At 59.6% G+C, this 20609-nt stretch overlaps 1 protein-coding gene across 2 annotated transcripts; it reads right to left on the bottom strand.

Annotated features, from left to right (window-relative positions):
- Positions 1-976: 976 nt before the first annotated feature.
- ZSWIM4 (zinc finger SWIM-type containing 4) lies at positions 977-20590 on the bottom strand. 2 transcript variants are annotated; one of them, XM_060630429.3, is made up of 14 exons: positions 20360-20590; positions 16706-16907; positions 14704-15060; positions 13937-14085; positions 13694-13844; positions 12652-12819; positions 11729-12085; positions 9878-10015; positions 9307-9561; positions 8635-8770; positions 6389-6543; positions 4993-5156; positions 3357-3438; positions 977-2952 (listed from the first exon to the last, which is right to left on the bottom strand). In XM_060630429.3, exons 1-14 carry the CDS (start codon positions 20537-20539, stop codon positions 2093-2095), a joined length of 3354 nt encoding a protein of 1117 aa, XP_060486412.3. In that variant the 5' UTR covers positions 20540-20590; the 3' UTR covers positions 977-2092. The 2 variants fall into 2 exon arrangements, with proteins under 2 accessions (XP_060486412.3, XP_060486414.3); XM_060630431.3 differs by lacking the exon at positions 20360-20590 and adding an exon at positions 18890-19319.
- Between the last annotated feature and the right edge of the window lie 19 nt (positions 20591-20609).

The raw sequence follows: 20609 nt of genomic DNA, 5'->3' as shown, positions 1-20609 counted from the left end.
CAGTGCCACGAGCCAATCGCTGTGCCCAGCGCTGCCGATGCCCCGCCCACGACCGCGCGCGCGCTGTCTCGGCGCCCTCTGGCGGTCAGCTCCACCCAGCACTGCTCTGTACCCCGCCTGGCCGCGAAGCCCGTCCTCGCTTGCCCCGGCCCTGACAGTGACCCAGACACACTTGTTCATCTATCCGCCACACCCTAAAGACAAGGGGGGGGGGGGAGGGGGGCCGTCCTGCTTCTCAGGGAACTAGGGAAAGAAGGCAACCGAAGGCCTTCTTTGCGGCCCCCCAGACGGCTCACTCCATTTGGGGACTGGAAGCCTCCACAGCGGCGTAGGAATCCAGACACGCCCAGGCCGCGCCCCTCGCTGACCACACCCACCCGCATTTCTCGCCGACGCCAGAACCCGCCCACCAAGGCCGAGTCGAAGCCCGGGATTCCTGTCTTGTGTGTGTCTCCCCCACCCAGGTGCACCCAGCACCTGTCTGGGTCCCCGCTTTCAGCAACTTGGAGACAAGTACCTCCAACATTGGTGTCTGGAGGCAGGGCACCCCCTAGTGGCCATTCCCAGCAGTTCAAGGGCCATGCTGTCCGAGGTGGGCAGGGTCAGTGGCTTCACCATGGTACTGATCAGGCTCTGCCTTTCCTTACGCTTTGGAACCCCACTATTCTCGGAAATGATATTCTTCCTGACTCGTAGGGCCACTGTGACACGTGTTGTAACAGGTGACAGGTATAAAGCTCTCCTCTTGGGGCTTGCCCAGCTCTCAGCCCTATTATCTACACTACTGCGAACGGACGAAACTAGCAAGCACTCCCATTCCACCCCTCGCTTGAAGTTGTGCCGGGAGCAGCCAAGGCTGGAGTTTTTCTGTCCAGGGATCAGGTGGTCCTGGTTCGGGGCGGGGGAGGGGGGTAGGGGACACACCTCAGTCTCAAAAGCTGTGTTATTAAAAAAAAAAAAAAAAAGAAAAAGGAAATACAATATACGGTTCAATAAATAGAAAAAAAGTTACAAAATGACATGATTTTGTCCTTAATTACAAGAGGAGAAAAGACAGAAGGGGTGATTGGGCTGGGACACTCTCCCTCTTCCTCCCTGGGCCAAGGTGGGAAAGGGAGACCCAAGAGAGTCAGCAGCTGAGATTGAGACACAAATAGAAAGGCTAAATGAAGGGAAATAGGGAAAGGGAGAGAGTAAGATGAGGGGAGGAGCAGGGACACAGAGCAGGAGAAAGAGAGAGCCAGAGTCGGAAATGCCAGGATGCCAACCTGTCTCCTTTCCAGATCTGGGGTGGGGAGTCCCTGGCTCTCCTGCGCTCGTCTCCCCCCCCCCCCCCCCCACCAGGTTTGGAGGACAGTGTGAGCCTGGCTCAGTTCCTGAGTTGTATCCAGTGACTAGCAGGTAGGGGGAGGGACAGTAGTGACCCCTTGAGCCTGCCCTGGGACCTTGGCATCCTCGGGAATGGGAGTCCTGGCCGGAAGGGGGTGAGGTATGTGGCTGAGGCCTGAGGCCTCTTCAAATCCTTCAGTGGGAATGAGCCATTGGTCCCAGCTGGGCAGCCTGGAGGAGGCCCTGGGATGCAGAATGGGGCCCCCGAGGCGGTGAGGGGAGGGTACAAAAGGAGATTTAGATGCCCTAACAGGAGTCCCCTGGCCACCCAGAGTGGGGTGTGGGGCGGTCTGCTACGCTGGCTTTAAGAGCCACTTTCTGGAATGTCCGCCTCGAAGCTCCCACCCCCACCCCCAGTCCAAGCCAGGCCTGCCTGTCTGGGGAGGGAGAGCTTGCCTATTGCTTTTGGGGTGCCCAAGGCGGGGTCATACCAGCTGCCCAAGCACACACCCCCTTCCGGGCCCCTGGGTGGCGGTATGGCTTCTGATCCTCACGTCTCGCACTCTCTTGCACGCTCCTAGGCACGCGTGTGGCAGGAAGTCACCCCCCCAGCAGGCCTCCAGGGCATGGCAGGCAAGATCTCCCAGCTCCGGCCGGGCTCCTTCCCTGACTTAATACTGAAACGCCACGTGGGCCTCCAGTGCCGAGGCCCTGGATGGGGCGCTGGTGCCGCGGAGGCCGGGGTGAAGGGGGCCGCAGCCCCTCAACCGAAGCGCTCCCGCACCAACAGCATGAGCTTTTTCTTGCCCTTGTAGGTCTGTTTGAGGTTCTCCAGGAACTGGGCGAACTGCAGGTGCCCGTCAGGCGCCAACAGGAAGGTCTCACGGGCCTGGCCTAGGAACTCGATGAAGTCACCGTAGTGCCGCGGGCTGATGTGCGTGAGGCGCGAGTGGCTGGTGGCGATGTAGGCCGCCACCGCGGCGTCCAGGAGCTGGCAGAGCGGCGCCCGGTCAGCGCCCAGCGGTTTGGCGGCCCGACGGGCCCCCATGGGCCCCAGGCCAGGTGCCGAGAGGGTCCAGCGGCGCAGGATGTCAGAGAGCATGGGGGCGCAGTGGATGCTGCGGATGATGAGGGGGACGATGGCAGAGAGCTCGTGGCGGCCCAGCGAGTGGCTGAGCGAGCAGGCCCAGAGCACATCGTTGACGGCGGGGTGGCTGTCCTGGTTGAAGGCGATGCTGAGCTGCGCCAGGGCCAGCGTGGCCAGCTTGTACGCCCGCAGTGGGAGGCCACGGTGCTCCATGTAGCGGGCCACGGTGAAGAGGTGGGCGTGGCCCAGACCGCCGGCCGCGGCGTCCAGCACGATCTGGTAGGCCGCCTCGAAGGCCGCGTGGTTCTTCTCGCACAGGGTGAGGGCGGGCAGGGCACAGTTCTGCGGGTCTTTCATGGCGCACTGCAAGGCCAGGGTCCGCGCACAGGCCCAGAGCTCCTCCCGCCGGGGCGCATCCAGCTGCAGCCGCGACAGCGTGGCGTGCGTGGTGCCTGTCACCGCCACGATGGTGGCAGCCTCCACTGGTGTGAATAAGGAGTACCAGTTCTGCATGATATTCATCAGGGCCTGGGGGCCTGGGGGGAGGCAAGAGGGCAAAGCTGGCCGGGAAGAAGGGCGGGGACTCCCAGGTGCGGGCACGGGTCTGCCCTGATGCGCCGTCCCCACCACCCAGGGCTGAAGACACAACCCCTCTGCCGCCACCCCAAGCCTGACGGAAGCCGCACCCCACCTTTCCAAAGGAGCGGGGAGCAGCGGGGCTGGGTGGGGAGAGGGCACGCTTTGGAGCCGCCGTCCCTTCTCCAAGCCACTTTAGCCTGGCCAGCTTCTGGGCCTCTGTCCAGCTCTGGCCCCCCACAACCCCCATCGCACCAGCCTGGCCCTGAGCTCGGGCTGGAGTCAGGGCAAAGGCCCGGCCTCTCTCTCATGCCTGCCTGGCGCCATAGGGAGACAGACGGCAGGTTCACTGGGGGACTCTCACCAATCTCTGTGGCACAGCTGACCAGCCAACGCACCATCTCCCTCCGCCTCCAGGTCATGGTGTTCAGGGTCATCCGCATCACCTGCAGCGTGGGAGGGGACAGGGAAGGGGATCAGGGATCCTGAGGGGCCCAGGAGACTCGGAAGTTAAGGGCTGAATCAGTGAGCCACACAATCTGGACATGTGGCCTGGCCTCCTGGGGCCTTGGTTTCCTCGTCTATAAAATGGGGATTAAAGGGGCGCCTGGGTGGCTCAGTCGGTGAAGCGTCCAACCGCAGCTCACGTCATGATCCCGCAGTTTGGGGTTCGAGCCCCGCGTGGGGCTCTGTGCTGAGAGCTTGGAGCCTGGAATCTGCTTCGGATCCTGTGTCTCCTCCTCTCTCTGCCCCACCCCTGCTCATGCTGTCTCTCTCTCAAAAATTAAAATAACAGAAACACTAAAAAAATAAAATGGGGATTAAAAATAGTATCTACCGCACAGGGTTGTTCTGAAAGTGCGATTTTACTCAGGTAAAGCTCCTGCACAGTACTGGTTGCTTCAAAGCGCTCAGCCCAACGCCAGCCATGACTGTTACTGTTATTGTTGGTGTTATTCTGAGGCCCCACGGAGCCTACCCCAGGCAACCAACCAACCTGCCCCTTCTCTCTAGAAAGTTCCATGCTCGTGTCAGATTTCCCCCTGGAGGCCCAAAGCACCTGCCCCACAAGTCCCACCTTCCCTGCTTGCCTCTCCCCCCGGCTCCCTCCCCAGGTCCTGTCTGGGAGCTCTGCCTTCTGAAGGCTCCTAAACAGTATGTCACCTCTCTAAGGGACCCCTCCCTGCTCTCACCTCCCACATACCCCCTGCCACGGCTCCACTCCCCCACAGGAGGTTGTTCTGTTCGGGGCTAATCCCGCCTTCTGCAGCCCCCCTGCTTGCCAGTTCTGGGAAGGTCCCAACCCATCCTGCAAGCCTGCCCCCAACTGTTCCCTATCCTCCTATTTTACTTCGCAAGCACTCTGAGGCCCCGCCCCCTCCGGGTCCCACACCCTGCTTTTGACTCCTCACCTCCAAGCTGCACCCCTGCTGGCCTCTGACTTGCCCCAGCAGGACAGCCCTTGCCCGGGTGGCCCCTGGGGATGGCCCCAACTCGCAGGCCCGGCCTCGAAGACCTCAGACTCAGAGGTGGCTCCTTACCTTCAGGACCCTCCCCCGGGCCCCGCCCCCTCCGCGGTGTCCTTTCCTTCCAGGCCGGTTCCCAGCAAGCCCCGCCCCCAAGCAGGCTCCTTATTGGCTCTGCTCCCTCAGCTTCAGCCCCGCCCACCCAGGGGCCCCAGCCTCAGGCACACGAGCCCCAGGCCCCACCCCAAGCCCAGCACCCTAGGCTCTGCTGCTTTTTGTGGCCCACCGGCTCACCTGCGGGACCCGGGACCCGCATCCTTGTCCTCAGTCACACCTCCAGAAGTGGACTGTCACCTTCAGACTCTGCCACACAGTCCCTCACTCATAAGCCCACCCCAGCTGGTGACCATTCCCTCATTCCCAGACAGGGCTCCTCGCGGCCCCGCCCCCAGAGGTGTCGCTCACACGCAGGCGGGGCCTCAGGCAGCCTTCCCCTCTCCCCTCCCCCCCCCCCCACCCCCGACTCCCGCCCACCTGCAGGCCCAGTTCCAGCGCAATGCCCAGCAGCGTGGTGTCGGGAGGCGCGCTGGCAGGGGTGGCCGTCTTGCAGGCGTCCTGGGCCAGCTTGAAGAGCAGGGCAGGCGAGTGGATGTTCTGCTGGATGGAGCCCAGCACCGCATGCAGCCACTTGGGGTCTCCTGGGGTGAGGGAAGGAGGAGGGCAGGGTCAGCACACCTGGCACCAGACCCTGCTGCCGCCTGACCTGTTCACACAGCTTCCTCCCCACTAGGTGCACCCGTGTGAGGAGGGAGAAGCACCCGACAGTGGTTCCGTAAAGATCCAGACCACTCTTGGTACTCCCTCACCCAGCGGGACAAAGCCACAAAAGGACCCCTAATTGTCAAGGGCATTGATTCTGGACCCAGAGCACCAGGGTCCCAATCCCTGCCTTGCCATTCACTAGCTGTGTGATGCTGAGCAAGGCACTCCACCTTTCTGTGCCTTGGCTGCCCCATCTGTAAAATGGGTTAAACTAACACTATGCTACCTGCCTCACAGGATGGGGAGCCCACACTTGAAAAGCTTTGACAGGGCAAGAACTATAGAAATGTGAGCTTTTATTGCTGTTATTGTCACCGGCCCCGATCCTATAATTCTGTCGCTCCACTTTCAGCCACACGGGCCTCCTCTGTTCCTCAAACATACCAGGCACAATCTAGCCTCAGAGCCTGTGAACTGGCTGTTCCCTCTGCCTGGAATGCTCTCCAGGCCTGGACTGCACCCTCCCCAGATTCATGGTGAAGCCCGGATCCCCAGGATGATGGTATCTGGGGGTGGGGACTTCCAGAGGCACTGGGTCCTGAGGGTAGGGCACCGTGATGGCATCAGTGTCCTCCTGAGAAGAGGAAGAACTTGGAGCTCTTTCTCTGCCAAGGGAAGACACAACAGGAAGGTGGCCGTCTGCAAGCCAGGAAGAGAGTCCTCACTGGGAACCGACCAGGCTGGCACCCTGATCTCGGACTTCCAGCCCCCAGAGCCGTGAGAAAATAAACGTCTGTTGTTTGCGCCCCCTGGTCTGTGGTTCTGTCATGGAGGCTCCAGGTGACTGGGACAGCAGATATCGGCCATAGCTCAGTCCTCTTGGCTTAAGCATTAGCCTGCTTTAGGCACTTCTTCCTCTCTTGCTTACTGAGTAACATAACTGTTTACCTTGCGCGTGGTCTGCCTGCCCCCACTAGAACGTAACATCACAGGGCGCGGGATTCGGAACTGTGTTGTGTGTCCCTAGCACCCGGGGCACTGCCTGGGCCATCTAGGAAGTGCTCAAGGAAAACTGAAATCTGATGAAGGAGTAAAAAGGAGAGGGGAGGCATGACAGAAAGGAGGAAAGAGAAGGCAGAGGGGGACAGGGGGCAGCCGCTGTCCTCACCCTTGGCAGCTGTCAGCATGGCAGAGGCCAGCTCGCATTGGCGGGTCTCCAGGTGGCCAAGGATGAACCAGCGGGGGAAGCGGTTGCTCATGATGGAGTCCAGCGGGTTGGGGTGAGGTTCTCCGGCTGGAAACGCGGTCTCCAGTACAGGCAGCCTGGGGCAGGGGACGGGGAGGGGGAGAAGCGCAAGATGTTCACTAAAGTACTGCTGATACCCTTCACAGTTGATTAAATAAACGATACTCTATTCATATGCCAGGGCCAATAAAAATGTGAGGTTATTTGTGTCCTGATGCGGCCCCTGTTAGCCTTTCTGTCACCCCTACTCTGTTCCAGGCACCGTTCCCCTCAATGTCCCTCAAATACAATGAAGCACAGTCCGACCTCAGGGCCTTTGCACATGCTGCTCCCTCTGCCTGGAACACTCTTCCCCAGACATCCTTATGGCTTCTTCCTCACCTCCCTCAAGTCTTTGCTCAAATATTTTTCAGTGGGCTCTTCCGTGACACCCCCCCCCCCCCCCCCGCATCGTGTGAACTTCCCACTCCCAACTCTCCCAGGGCTTCTTTGCTATAGGTCACATCTGACACACAATATAGTTTACCTATATATTTTTTTAATTTTAAAGTTTATTTGTTTTGAGAGAGAGAGAATTCCAAGCAGGCTTCATGCTTTCAGGGCAGAGCCCGACACGGGGCCTGATCTCACAAATGGGGAGATCATGACCTGAGCTGAAATCAGGAGTCGGACGCTTAAATCGACTGAGCCAGCCAGGTCCCCCTATTAATTTCTTGATTGTCTCTCCCGCCCTAAAACCTCAGCTCCATGAAGGCGGGCATTTGTGACTGTTTTACTCACTGCTGCATATCCAGCAGCCAGAACAATGCTGAGCACACAAATGTTTGGGGGAGGACTTTACGTGCCCACTACGGCGTATTGTTAACCAGCTCGCTCTCTATAGATGTAGTTTATATTTAGAAAGTTCTTCTAAGTTGTCAGATGGGATCAATAGCCCGGAAGAGGAGTCAAGACTATTCTGGTTTCAAATATTACTGAAGTTTCCTCAACATGTGACTCTGGACACACTTTAAGTGTGTGTACGTGTAAAACGGGGGTCAACATACTTACTTCTCTAGGTTGTTAAGATTACACGAGGTAATGTGAGGCGTGGGTTTGGACCAGGGACCGGCACCGTTTCTTTGCAGGAGTCTGGACAGCCGGTATTTTTGGCTGTGCAGGCCATTTGGTCCCTGTCCCAACAACTCTGCCACTGCCATGTAAATTAGCCACGGACGATACATAAATGAATGGGCGTGGCTGCGTGCCAATAAAACTTTACTGCTGGACACTGAAACCTGAGTTTCGTATACTTTCCATGGGTCGCAGAATATTCTTTTGTTTTCAAACATTTAAAAATGTAAAAACCATTCTCGTCTCCTGGGTTGTACAGGAACAGGTGGCAGGCTGAATCTGGCCCGTGGGGTGTTAATTTGCTGGGTCCTGCTTAGATATCCACAGCTCTTCAGAGATGATTCTTTCCAAATATTCTGGAAAGATGCACCCTAAATGGGATCGTCTGAGATTGGGGACAGATTGCACTTTATTTGTTGGGCATGGCTTAGTACACAGAGGGCCTCTAAAAATTCCGCTGGGGCTCCCGGGTGGCTCAGTCAGTTGTGTCCAACTCTGGATTTTGGCTCAGGTCGTGAAATCAAGCCCCATGTCAGGCTCTGTGCTGAGCGTGGAGCCTGTCTGAAATCCACCCCCCCCCCACCCCCTCTCTCTTTCCCTCACCCTCCCTCTGCCCTCCCCTGCAGGCACTTTTTCTCTAAAAGAAAAGAAAAAAAAAGTTGCAGGTGCAAGAAAGAGATACAGGATGCATCATGGGTGTAAAAGGAAGACCAACTTTCAATTTCCAGACCATGGGTTTGCCGAAATCTTGATTCTTGTGGGTTAGATAAGAAAGTGGTGACACGGCTCGCCTCGGAAGAGATCTGGGTAGGTTGGGACAAAAATGTCTAGAAAAGGACTCTGAATTCTGTGCCGTGTGGATATCTCTCAAATTCAAGATCATAACACCCATGCATATTTAATAATCAAAAGCACAGGGCAACCAGGCTGCCAGCATGAGGGAGACGGAATTAAGCAGGCTGTGAGTTCAGGCGGGAGGACCGGGCTCCAAGGGCGCCTCTCACCCTCCAGTCCCGCCCGGTCCCCTGGGCCAGTCCCCAGCCGCCCCTTCTCACCTCATGGCTCGCAGCGCAAGGCGGTAGGCCAGGTCAGGGTCGTGGGGCAGCAGCGCGGTGAACAGGTAGCGGGCACAGGTGTGCATGGGCACGCTCTCCCGGAAGAGCACCTCTCCGAAGCCACTGAAGGGACCCGCTGCAGGGGCATGCTGAGCTCAGCCCCCAGGTGAGGGCTCGTCTCCACCCCTCCCCAGGCTCTGAGTAGGGGGTAGGCTGGCCCCAGGACAGAGGGGCAGGGGCTGGGGGTTAAAGAGGTCCCGGAGATGGGGGTGCAGGGCCGAGTCAGAAAAGCGCAGGAGAATCCGAAGAGGAGACCCGGCCTCCCCCTTGGTAGGAGGCAGGACTCAGATACGAGACGGGGCTGCACCCGCTCCAGGGGCGGGTGGGGGCCTCAGAAGGCAGGGCCACGGGCAGAGCCAGTGAAGTCCAGCTGGGCATCAGGGACCAGGCTCCTCGACTCCAAGGTGGGAGAGGGGCAGCGCCTCAGAGGCCACAGCGGCTACTGGCTGCCGGAACTTTCTCGGGAGCAGGGCCAAGGGCCGGGTCTCACCTTTTAGGCGCTGCCTGCCGAGCTCGGAGCGAACTATGAGGGCCGAGATCCGGCAGCAACCGGCCACCGCAGGTGGGGGGCGGGACCCCGCCTTCAGGAGCGGGCTGGGGGCGGGGCCTCACCTTCCAGCAGCAGCCCGGCCTGTCTGCGCAGCACCTGCACCAGCCGCTCGTCCAGCTCCACCTCCTCCAGCAGGGCCAACAGCTGCTCCTCGCTGCGCACCACCTTGTCTTGGGCGTACAACCCCTCGGGCAGGGCCCGCTGCTGCCCCAGGCCCAGCAGTGCCACCTCGAGGGCCAGCGCCAGGTAGGACTCCCCAGGGCTCCCGGGCACCGGCACGTGCTGGTAGGCCACCTTCCGCTTCTCGGGGCCCGAGTCTGTGGGACACGGGTTTCGGGCTTCAGGACCCGCTTCCTGGGACCCCAGCGGCTCTTCACCTCAAGCGGGGGGCCTGGGGGCTCAGGTTTAGGGGGAACCCAGCGGCTCCCAGCTCTAACCAGACACTTCCTACCAGCAGACACGTAGGTCTATGGTGGCCTCGCGGTCAGGAGAAGCGGGGTCTACGGGCTGCTGGCACCGGTTAGGGGGTGTGGCCAAGGATAAGGGTGCGGCCCCACTTTCTTTTCTCGGGGTGCTGGGCCGGGGAGGGTGGGGGGATGCCCCTCTTCCTCCCAGGGGCCCCAGTGTAGGCACCTGGGTAAAGGGCGAGGGTTTCCTCCTCCAGGCGACAGGCCTCCAGGAGCGCCCTGCAGAGGCAGCCAATAGGGTCCAGGGGGTGGCCCACCCAGCCTTCCGTGTTGGTGATGCACGTGTTCCCTTTCTGCAGCAGCTCTGCAGGCAGTATGGGGGGGCTCAGTGCCTGCCCCTCCACAAGCCTAGTGTGTGTGGGGGGGGTCTGCCCTTGAACCCCTAGCCCGGCCTCCCAGCGCCTGCCCACTGCCCACCCACCCGGCAGCCATCTTCTCTGCCCCCTGAGCTCTGTAGCAGCCCTCACCTCCACAGCCTTGGCCTCCTGTCCCACAGCCAGACCTAGGCCTGGCAGGTCACAGGATGAAAACTGGGTGCTTTCTGAAACACCTAACCGGTGCCATTCTCCTCTTCTTAATCCCTCCCATCATTTTCCATCTCACCCAGCTGTCCCGACCCCACGTGGCCACCTGCCCCATCCGAACACCCATTCTCCTATCTCCTCCCCCTCCTGCCTCTGGGATCCTGCCCATGTTGTTCTTCTACCTGAAATGCTGTCCCTCCCTCCTGTTCCCCTGGAAAACCACAATACATCCCTAAGATGTACAGCTCTCAGTGGTTCTGCGGCAGGGCGGGGTTTCTCTGTGCCTTTAGGCCAGGCCAGAACTCTGCCCGGGTTCCAGATCTCCCAGGTTCCCGTTATACCCTGGGCTCAATTTCCTGATAAGTTGCCCTCCTGCCTCCCCATAACCCAGTCCACAAACATGTTCTTTTTTTGGCCCATACACTGTGGCTTTTTTTGGTCCCCCTAATACGAATTTGAATTTGGTGCCCATGTTTAAAAAATTCAGTAAATGGGAGCACGTGGGTGGCTCAGTTGGTTAAGCGTCCAAATTCGACTCAGGTCATGATCTCACTGTTGGTGAGTTTGAGTCCTGCACCAGGGTCAGCGTGGAACCTGCTTCGGATTCTCTCTCTTCGCCTCCCTCCCACCCCCCCCCCCCCCGCCGCCACTCACTGTCTCCATCCCCCAAATGAATAAACTTAAAAAAAAAAATCAGGGGTGCCCGAGTGGCTCAGTCCGTTAAGCGATCGACTTTGGCTCAGGTCGTAATCTTGCGGTTTGTGAGTTTGAGCCCCGCGTCGGGCTCTGTGCTGACAGCTCGGAGCCCAGAGGCTGCTTCGGATTCTGTGTCTCCCTCTCTCTCTGCCCCTCCCCTGCTACGCGCTATCTCTCTGTCTCTCAATAACAAATAAACATTAAAAAAAAAAAAATCAGTAAATTTGCACATCATACAATCCAGATCTGGCCTGTCTTGAAAATCTGGGCACACTGGGTCCACGTTCCTGAAAGACTTGCAGCTGGTGCACCCATCCTGTTCCACGGGAGCTGGAAGCTTAGAAACTACAAGTCCCAGGCTCCTTTGCGTGAGGTGCAGAGGCTGGGAAAGGATGAGGCTCTTCTGCAGCCTCCACAAGCAGGTGTGTGACTGTGCAGGGCACAGACACAAGGGCTTGCCAGAAGGTTCCGAGTGTCCTCCTGGACGCAGTCCACAGTGCAGCCACAGGCTGCTGAGCTCAATGTCAGCAGTTTGCTGAAATCCCTGTACTTCGGAAGTTCAGGTTCTTGAGCCTAAGTCAGCCTAACCCTGACTCTTAATGCTGCAGCCCTTCCAGTAGTTTTGTGAGGCCTCAATCCCCTGTATTAAATTCTTTTCGGTTCCCGACATCTTCGACTGATCTGGCTTTCCCGGTGGGACCCCGAGCGGTACCCACAGATGTCAGGGTTTTCACAGTGCCCAGCAGTCGGCATTTGTGTCTAGAGCCCCAGGGTAGTATGACAGTCGTGGCACCCACCTTTTTTCTGCTGCTTGTAGCTTTCAAGCTGATGCCGTCGCTGCAGCCGGAGTGAGTTGACTATGGCCCCTGCCAGCCGCAGGGCCTGACGGGGGTATCCATGGGCACGCAGGGTGTCCACACGGGCGCACGCGGTGGGGAAGGGCTCACCCAGCCACAGTGGGCGGCCCTGGGGGTCAAAGGTTGGCTTTTCACCGCCCATGGTGCCTGTGAGGCTGGGGCCGTAGGAGTCGCTGGCCAGGATCCTCTGCAGGTGAGTGTCGCTCCAGTGCAGCGACCCAGCCTGCAGGGCGCGGCCGAAAACGGTGTGGCGGGAACCTCTAGTGCCCACCTCCTCTTCCTCCTCCTCCTCTGGGCCTGCGGGAGAGGCGCCCAACATGGCCTGGTAAGGGGGCCTAGCACTCGGGGCTGAGGCCAGCTCCCCTGACTGGGTGCCAGCTGGGGACTAGACTCTGGGCTCAGTGATGGCTCTGTTGGAGGAGCTGTTATAGCCCTTCATGCCAATGGATAATGGAGGTGGAATAACTGTCCATTGGTCTCTCTGTCCGTCCTGCCCCTTCCCTGGACTCCATTCCTTTCTCTCTCCGTCTCTACCCCCACCCCCATTCCTCACTTTCTCTTCTCTCTCTTCCTCCGTCCCTCCATCTTGACTCTACCTGTCTCTCTCTTCTCAATAGCTTTTTTCCTTTTCTCTCTGTCCTCCCACCCCTGCCTCCATGGCCAGGAGAGCAGCCCAGAACTATAAGCGTCTTAAACATTTCACTTCCTGTGACTCAGGCTGCCTGCCGCCCCTGCCTGGGCACTCCCTCCCTCCTGCTGGCAGGGGCTGGGGGCCCCTCTGCTCTCCCCCAGAGCACCGTGATGGGGAGACTGGGCACCAGGCCAGCTTTTTGCAGGGGGAATGGCAGGGACCCCTCTCCTACCTCGGCTGAGGGTCATGGTGGGCTGCAGGCTGGGCTCGTCAAAAGAGTAGTTGCCCTCTTCCAGCGGGCACACGTCCAGCTTGTCCCACTTGCCAAGCAGCTGCAGCCAGCTCACTCGCTCCTCTGGTCTGCAGTGGGGGCTCAGGACGACACACACCCACAGGGCCCCTGGGGAGGGAGGGCGGGTGGTCAGTGTGGGCACGAGGCAGGCTCAGCGTTCATGACAATAGGAACGGGCACACACCTGTGGAGTGCCTAGTGCGTGCCGGGCACTGGTCTCTGCTGACCCCTCATCTCCAGCCTCTGAGGTTGCAACTGATAGTCTTTTCACCTTACTGCCCAGAGAGGTAAAAGCAGTTGCTCAAGGTCACACAGCTGGGAAGTCAGGACTGGAACCCAGACTCTTCCTCTTCTGTTTTTTGTTTTTTTTTTTTTTTTTTCCCCTATAGCACTTATCACCATCTGTTTACAGGGGTCAGCAAACTACCGCCCGTGGATAAAATCGAACCCGCCCCCTGGTCTGAACGGCCCGCGAGCTACGATTGACTTCTATGTTTTCAAATGGTGAGGGAAAAATAAATCAGAAGAAGATTTTGGGACCTGTGAAAATTACGTGAAATTCACATAAATAGCCGCTGTAAACAAAACTGTATTGGGACGTTGCCACGCCCATCTGGTGATATGTCAGCGGCTACTTTTCCACGACAACGGTCAAAACTGAAGCTGTGACAGAGACCAGTGGCCCACAAAGCCAAAGCCACAGACAGTCGCCCTTATGGAAAAGGTGTGGTCAGAGGGGTTGGTAGTATTTGATAGGATCTTATAGTGTTCAGTGTCAGCTCCAAGAGGGCAGGTATTTAATCTTTGTTTTCTGCTGCAGCCCCAGCACCCGGTACAGTGCCTCTTACATCAGAGGGGCAAATGAGCAGAGAAAGGATTCAGGGGCCAGACCCTAATGTCAGGGTGGGCAAGACCTGGCTGCCAGGGCCGCCGCGGGAGCGGGAGCCCCGGGTCCAGTGCGCCGCCTCGGAATAGGCCTTACCCAGCTCGTCCCACAGCTGCCGGCACTTGTCGGTCATGCCAGCGCCCTGCTGCCGCCACAGGGCCAGGCGCGGGTCCTGCAGGAACTGCTCAGTCATGAGGATCAGCATGCGCGCCCCGTTGGAGTCCCGCATGCGCAGCATCTCCCGCACCTGTGCCGGGGATGGGGGTGGGGCGGGGTGGTGAGGAGGGGGCGGGGCGCCGGCACCTCCCGGTCCCCGGCCCCGCCGCGCCTGCGCAGCACCTTGCAGAACATGGAGCGCAGCTGCTGGCTGGCGCCGTAGTAGCCGCCGTTGGATAGCAGCTGCTTCACCTGCTCCTGGATCTGCTCCTCGTCCAGGTGCCAGCAGTTGGCATCCTCGATGCCTGCGCCCGCTGTGGGGTCTGGGGCACCTGCGGGGACGGAGGAAAAGTGAGGCCGGGGTTTCCAATCTTCCACCAACTCCCACCTGTCCACCACCCTCGGTCTACCTTGATCCTAATCAAAGCCCATCCCCCCTCACCGATGCGGTCAATACCACCCACTCCCCATTCACCTACATGATCATTCGCTCACCCAACACCCCACCATTCCCAACGGCCCAGCCATCTCCCTACCGTCCATCCTACGCCACCCTCTCCCAGCCCCCTGTAGCTCCAAACCCTCCCGGAGCTCACAACGCCTCCTGGTCTGTCTCCCACCCGACACCCACCCACGTCCACATACCCTTCATGCCCTCCACCTACCCACACGCAGGCCTGCTCCTGTGATCTTGGCGCACCCCCACCCGGGGGCTGAATCTCCCGGTTGGCTGATTTCCAACCATTCACTCATCTGCCCGGGGCCAGGTCAGATCCAGGATCTGCGCTTAACTGGGTGTGTGACCTTGACTTCAGGCCATGGCGCTCTCCCCACCCCGACTCAAGGATCCAGGGGACCTAAGGATTCCATGGCAAATGCCTGCCTCGAGGCCACCGAGGTGGCTGCAAGCTGAGGCCGCGCCGCCCCATCAGGCCCCCGGGTGCCCTCACCGTGCACCAGGTTGATCTCGGAGCCCAGCAGGAGGATCTCATCAGCCAGGCGCTGGGCAGTGGGCAGCACCTCGGTGTGGTGGGCGCTGATGAGGTACTGCACGAACTTCTGCAGCTGGTCTCGGTTCATCTGGGACAGCGTCTCAGAGATGGGCAGCCGCAGCTCCACCTGGCGGGCGTGCCGAATTCGGTAGAGCGACAGGGCCACCACGTGGGCGCAGTAGAAGAGGTCCCGGTTGTCGCAGCCGCAGCTCACAGATGTGATCTTGCAGCGGTCAAAGCTGATGGAGACGCGGTAGAGGCGCTCGGGCTCTCCGGGGCCCCCCGGCTCCCGGATGTTTCCGCTCAGGTGGAACCCTAAGACCAAAGTCAAACCAGCCGCCCGCTGTGTCACCCGGGAAACAGGGGTGCTGTCCATGGTGCAAGGCAAGACCCGGATGCAAATCCCCGCGGAGTGACCTAGAGCAAGCCACTTAACCTCTCTGTGCCTGGCTTCCTCATCTGTCAAATGGGAGTGAATAGTGACATCTTCCTCATGCCTTTGTGATGAGGATGAAACGAGCTAATGCTTGGTAAATGTTTAGAACACTCACTGTAGGTATATAGTAAGTCCTAAATAAATGCTGGCTCCTGTTCTAATTCTGAAGAATATTATAATGATGACGTTGAAGGTGGTTTTCTCGGCCCTTGGGTTACCGTGGATACAGCCTGGGCTCCGGGGGCCCTGTAACTTCCTGGGAAGATGACAGAGGCCTATGACACTTGGGGGTGAGGGGCTGATGTGGCAGGCGAGGGGCCAGGTCATCCCATCACCCCCTGCCCCTCCCTGGCCCCTGGGGAGCCCAGATGCCAGGCTTATCCAACTGGTTGGGCAGCTCAGGCCCCAGCCGGCCCTGGCTGCGTCACGCAGAGAGACAGTGGCACGGAAACAGTGGCTTCCTCATACCAGCTGAAGATGGCTGAGCCTGGGGTGGGCTGGGCCATGTCCGGGCAAGGGGGCCTCCAGGCTGCCAGGGTTCAGGGAGGACTGTCTTGGCCAAGCCCCTGCCTCCAGTTAGGAGAAGCGGCGCTCCCACATGAGAGGTGTAGCTTTCCAGGGCTTACCCGCTTTCTGGCTCGACCTCTACTTGTCCGCTCCTGAGCCCCGCTGCCTGAGGTCTAGAATCCTTTCACCTCTACTTCTAAACCTCTGCCCCCTACCCTCACCTGGACCCCACTGCCTGAGGCCTAAGACCACCCCTCACAGCTGATCTCAAGCTTCTACTCTAGGCCCCCACCTAAGCCTCGTTGCCTTAGGTCTGAGACCGCCAGACCTCTGGTGAGAGCTCCCCCGAGTCCCTCTGCCTGAGGTCCAAGACTCCTTCTCACCTCTGGCTCTAGATCTTTGCCTCCAACCCTCACCTGGCCCCTGTGTCCTGAGGTCTAGGATCATTCTTACCTTTGGCTCTAAACCTTGGCCCTAAAGCATCACCAGGTCCCTCTGCCTGAGGTCTGAAATGTCCCCTCCTTCTTGTTTACAATTGCTCCTTGACGCCTGCCTCAGGAGCGTCCTGGCTGAGGCCCCCAGGACCACCTTTGCCTTTAGCTCAGAATCCCGTACCCACCCCCAAGTGGACTCAAAGCCTGAGGTCTAGGGCTTTTCATCACTCTGTCTCCACCTCTACCCCGATCCCCATAGTGGCCCTCCACCTGGGATCTAGAAATAGCCTCAGCCCTCAGCCCTTAGCTGGTCCTTGCTGCCTAAGTTCTGGGACCTTCCTTCCCCTGCTTTCTAGTTCACCATCCTTCCTCCCAGCCGCATCTAAGCCCGCTGCCTGAGGTCCAGGCAGATCTCTGATCCTTAGCTCACAATTTCTTGCATAATCCTTCCCGGGCATGGAAGCCAGACATCTGGAACCTCCCCTCGCCCTGGCCCAGGCCTCCCTCCACTCCCTCCTCCTCCTCCTCCGCGCCTGCTCTGGACCTCCTGGCCTCCCCGGCAGGGGTGGGGGCCAGCACTCACCCACTTGCAGCACTCGGTCTACGGCCCCGCTCTGCAGCAGGTGCAGCCCGCGGGTGAAGGGCACCCGGGCATCATGCTCGCCCTCTGGGGGCTGGTAGCCCAGCGACGAGTACATACATATCTCCCGCTCGCTGCGTGGGAACGACCAGAACACAATGCGCTTCTGGACCGGCTCTGGCACCCGGGAGAACCGCTCCTCAACCTGCGGGAAGGGCCGGTAGGTTAGAAACCCCGGCTCGAACCCTGGCTTTTGCCGCTCAGGAGTATGACTTTGGGCAAGTCACTTTGCCTCTCTGTGCTTGCTTTTTCAAATGTGATGTGGGGATGTTAACAGCACTGCCCTCCTGAGTATCACGAGGATTAAATATTCATTTACATATGTAAATACGTTTACAATAACTCCTGGCCTGTACTTAGTGTTCCAGAACTTTCTGCGACCTCCCTCCTGGATACCAGGTCCGGGGGTCCTGCTGTAACATAGACCCACCTCCAAGGCTCCGAAGGGGCAAGAGAAAGGGAGACAAAAGTGATAAGAATAGTGATCAGGTCTCCATTTTCTCAGCCTACACTGTGCTAAATGCTTTATGTATGTGATTTCCCATAATTTCCATAGCAACATCTCAAGTGAGACTAGTTATCACCCCATTTTGCAGCCTGGAGACTCTGAGGCTCAGAAGTGGGGTGAATTCACTTGTTCAGTCTCACAGCTGGCAAGCTCCAGCTACCAAGACAGACTCTGTTCTCAGTTTCCAACGGCCCACAGGAAGGGAGGGGTGTCCTCGTCACCCCGTGGGCTCTGGGCAGTGAACCAAGCCGATTGAGCCTGCGTTCCAATCTGGGCTTGCTAACTCACGGGCTTTGTGACCTTGCGCACGTTTCTCAACCTCTCTGTGCTCCAGTTTCCTCAAAGTGGGAGGGAGAACGACAAATCCCAGAGGGCTGCAGAGGATTTCATGAGCGAGAGTTTTCCTAGCACCAGGCCTGACCAGGGCAGGTACGTGGGAGACCCAGAGATGGTTTAGGATTGTGAGGGGTGGCAACCTCCCAGAGCCCCCAGTCCTGGGTTTCTGGGGGAAGTGGGTGGGCCAGTGACTGGCCGAGGCCTTGGGGATGGTTTGGCAGATGACTAAGGAGGGATTTTTCCAGGCCGTGAATCAGAGCCTGCCCCCATCCCCACTTGGCGGCCCAGACTCATCAGTCCCGCAGACTTCCTAACTCTGGAGAGGCCAGGGAGCCAAGAACACCCCTCAAAGCCAGACAGAGGACAGAACCTATGGGGGCTGCAGAAGGCTTGGTCAGACCCAGGCCACACCTCCACTCTCCAGAGGCCCACTCTGAGGCTGGAAAAGGGGACTCTAACCTCCCCAGCCCCGGGGCATCATGGCAGAGCCCTCAGAAACTACAGAGGTAGGGTTCCAGTGCACCTGTCCGGGTACTGTGACCCGGGCCTCGCCCTGCTGCTGATCCCCTGGAAGGACTGGGAGGGCTGGGGGGTGGGGGGTAGGGGCGGGGGCAGAGGGAGGGCGAGCACTGGGGAAATAGGGGGATGTGGGAGGGTACCCTCACCCTGGAGGGGTTGGGCAGCCCCAGGTGGGAGGTGGTCTCAGAGGGAGGGGGGGCAGGACCCCAGGGAAGGACCTGGAGGAGGACGGGGGTTCCCCAGGAGACGGGTGGGTTCTGGAGGCACGGATCAGGGACAGAAAGGAGTATCTTGAGGCTGGGATCTGTAGAAATGGAGGGGGGGGGTTCTACTGGGGGTGTGGGGCAGCGATCTGGGGTGTCCAAGTGGGGGCGGCTTACAGGAGTTGGAAAGAGGAGTGAGGATTGAATGGGGTGCTGAGGATGGGTGGGAAGAGAGGGACTACGGGGCAGGAGGAGAAGGAGAAGGAAGTGTCCTGAGCTGGGATCTAGGGCGCTGAGGGCATCTCTGTTCTTGTGGGCTGGAGGGCAGGGATGGCAAAAGGAATGGGGGCGGGTCACAGGGCTTGAAGAAGTGAAATGGGAGGATGAGGGGGTGTTTCGGGGCGGACTTAAGGATCCTGAAGGGGATCTCTCTCTGGGAGTGTCTCATGTGGGGGCAGGTCCGAGGCTGGGGGTTGGGCAAGGGGAGGAGAAGGCAAGTCGGAGAAGGGGCTGGGGGTGCGTCCCTCCCCCCCTCCACCCCCCCCCCCCCGCCCCCGTCACCTGCTCGAAGGCCCAGCTCTCGGCTACTCGCTTGGCGCTGAGGTCCAGCAGCGCCTCGGGCCGGCCCCGGCCGCGCACGGCCCCGGCCCCGGCCCCGGCCCCGGCATCGCGCTCCTCAGGTCCCACGGGGCAGCCCCGGCTCCGCTTGGCCGCAGGGGGGTCCATCGGCCGGACCGGGGCCGGGGCGGGGCCTGTTGGGGGGTCGGTCCGATGCCCGCTTTGCTTCGCCGGATCCCGCGCCCCCTACCCGCCTTCCAGTTCGTCTTCCGCGCTCGGCCGCCCCGGGACCCCAGCCGCACCCACCCCCGCCCCGCGCCGGGCCGGCCGGGTGATGCGGCCCCTTTAAGACTCTTCACAACAATGAAGCTGCCTCAGTCGCCGCTTTATCCTCCGCCGTCGTCCCGCCCCCGCCGCCCGTCCCCATTGGCCCCCCCCCCGGCCTCCGAGGCCCTCCTCCACCATTGGCTGCACCTCCAGACTCGTCCCTAAATTCTCGCTGTTCATTCGTTGGATGTGCCGCCTGTCTTTTGGGGGAAGCCCAATCAGAGAGCTCATCGGGCTGCGCTGTCAATCATGGGGCACCTGCGGCCAATCACAGTAGGAGGACCCCCGCGGCGCAGGCCGTACGCGAAGTTTCGGGGCGGGTCCTGGGTTCATTCACAACATTCCTCTCCCGCCCCCCTCCGGCTGGACAGCGCGCCCCGAGCAGCTGGGGCTGCGCCCACACACGGCTTTGTTTACTGAGGGTCGCTTCCGGGCTCCGCAAGGGGACAATCAACAAGGCTCGGCCAGGGAGCGAGACTGAGCGGCGGGATTCCAGGGCAGCAGCTCGGCCCCTCCTCCCTCTGGGCTGTGTGATGCGAGAAACTCTCTCAGCGTCTCTGGGCGCGGAGTCAAGTTTTGATGTTTTGGGGGATGGCGGGGCGGGCGGGGGGCGGGGAGGATCACAGTCTCCTTGTGGAGCTCATGGGGGCTGCAGACCTCCTCTCTAGAAACAGAGCTCAACTCAAGCCCTAAGAGAGGAACCCCTAATCCATTCTATGCCCTGAACATTACGTTGAGTCATAGGCAGTTGCTGATTTTCGACCGGTTTTGACCGACTAAAATGGCAATTTCGTAAGATTGAACTAATACTTGTCGAATCCGATCACCTCTAATTGTTTTTCCGACCCATTTTGTCCTGGACACCGTCTCTCGCCCGGAAGCCGCCCTTGGTCTTGATCGCCGGCCCCGCCCCCACGGCCCACGCCATCCTTCCTTTCCCCTGTCCTTAGAAAACCCGACGTTTCCCCTTCGGCACGCTTTTCGCCATTATCATTACATTTCTGCATGTGTTTTAGCAGCTGTTTAGTTTCTGACTCTTTCCTCTCCACCGAGACCCCCGGGGGCGGTCGTTTGGGTAATCGGTGCACTGCTACACCGCAAGCACCCGAACAGCAGCCGGCACACAGCAGTCAACCCGTAACCTACCGACTGAGCCAACTCAAACTCTGTTCCCGTTCCGCTGAAATGTCTACAAAGCGGGAAACACCGAAGCTGGCCCTTAAGTGGCCCGATTGCTGTCCCCAGTCTCCCCACCCCATATGGAAACTGGCTTTTTCCTTCCAGGAATTTCCAGCTGCACTTTCTGGCCGGTGCCCAACCCACCATTCAGTAAACTCCCTCCGACCTGTGCTGTCCAGTAGGGTCACCATTGGCCACAAGTGACCTTTGAGCCCTT

Source organism: Panthera onca, chromosome A2 (assembly GCF_046562875.1).
Source record: "Panthera onca isolate mPanOnc1 chromosome A2, mPanOnc1 haplotype 2, whole genome shotgun sequence".
NCBI classification, from domain to species: domain Eukaryota; kingdom Metazoa; phylum Chordata; class Mammalia; order Carnivora; family Felidae; genus Panthera; species Panthera onca.
This window is presented reverse-complemented; position numbering and strand designations above follow the sequence as displayed.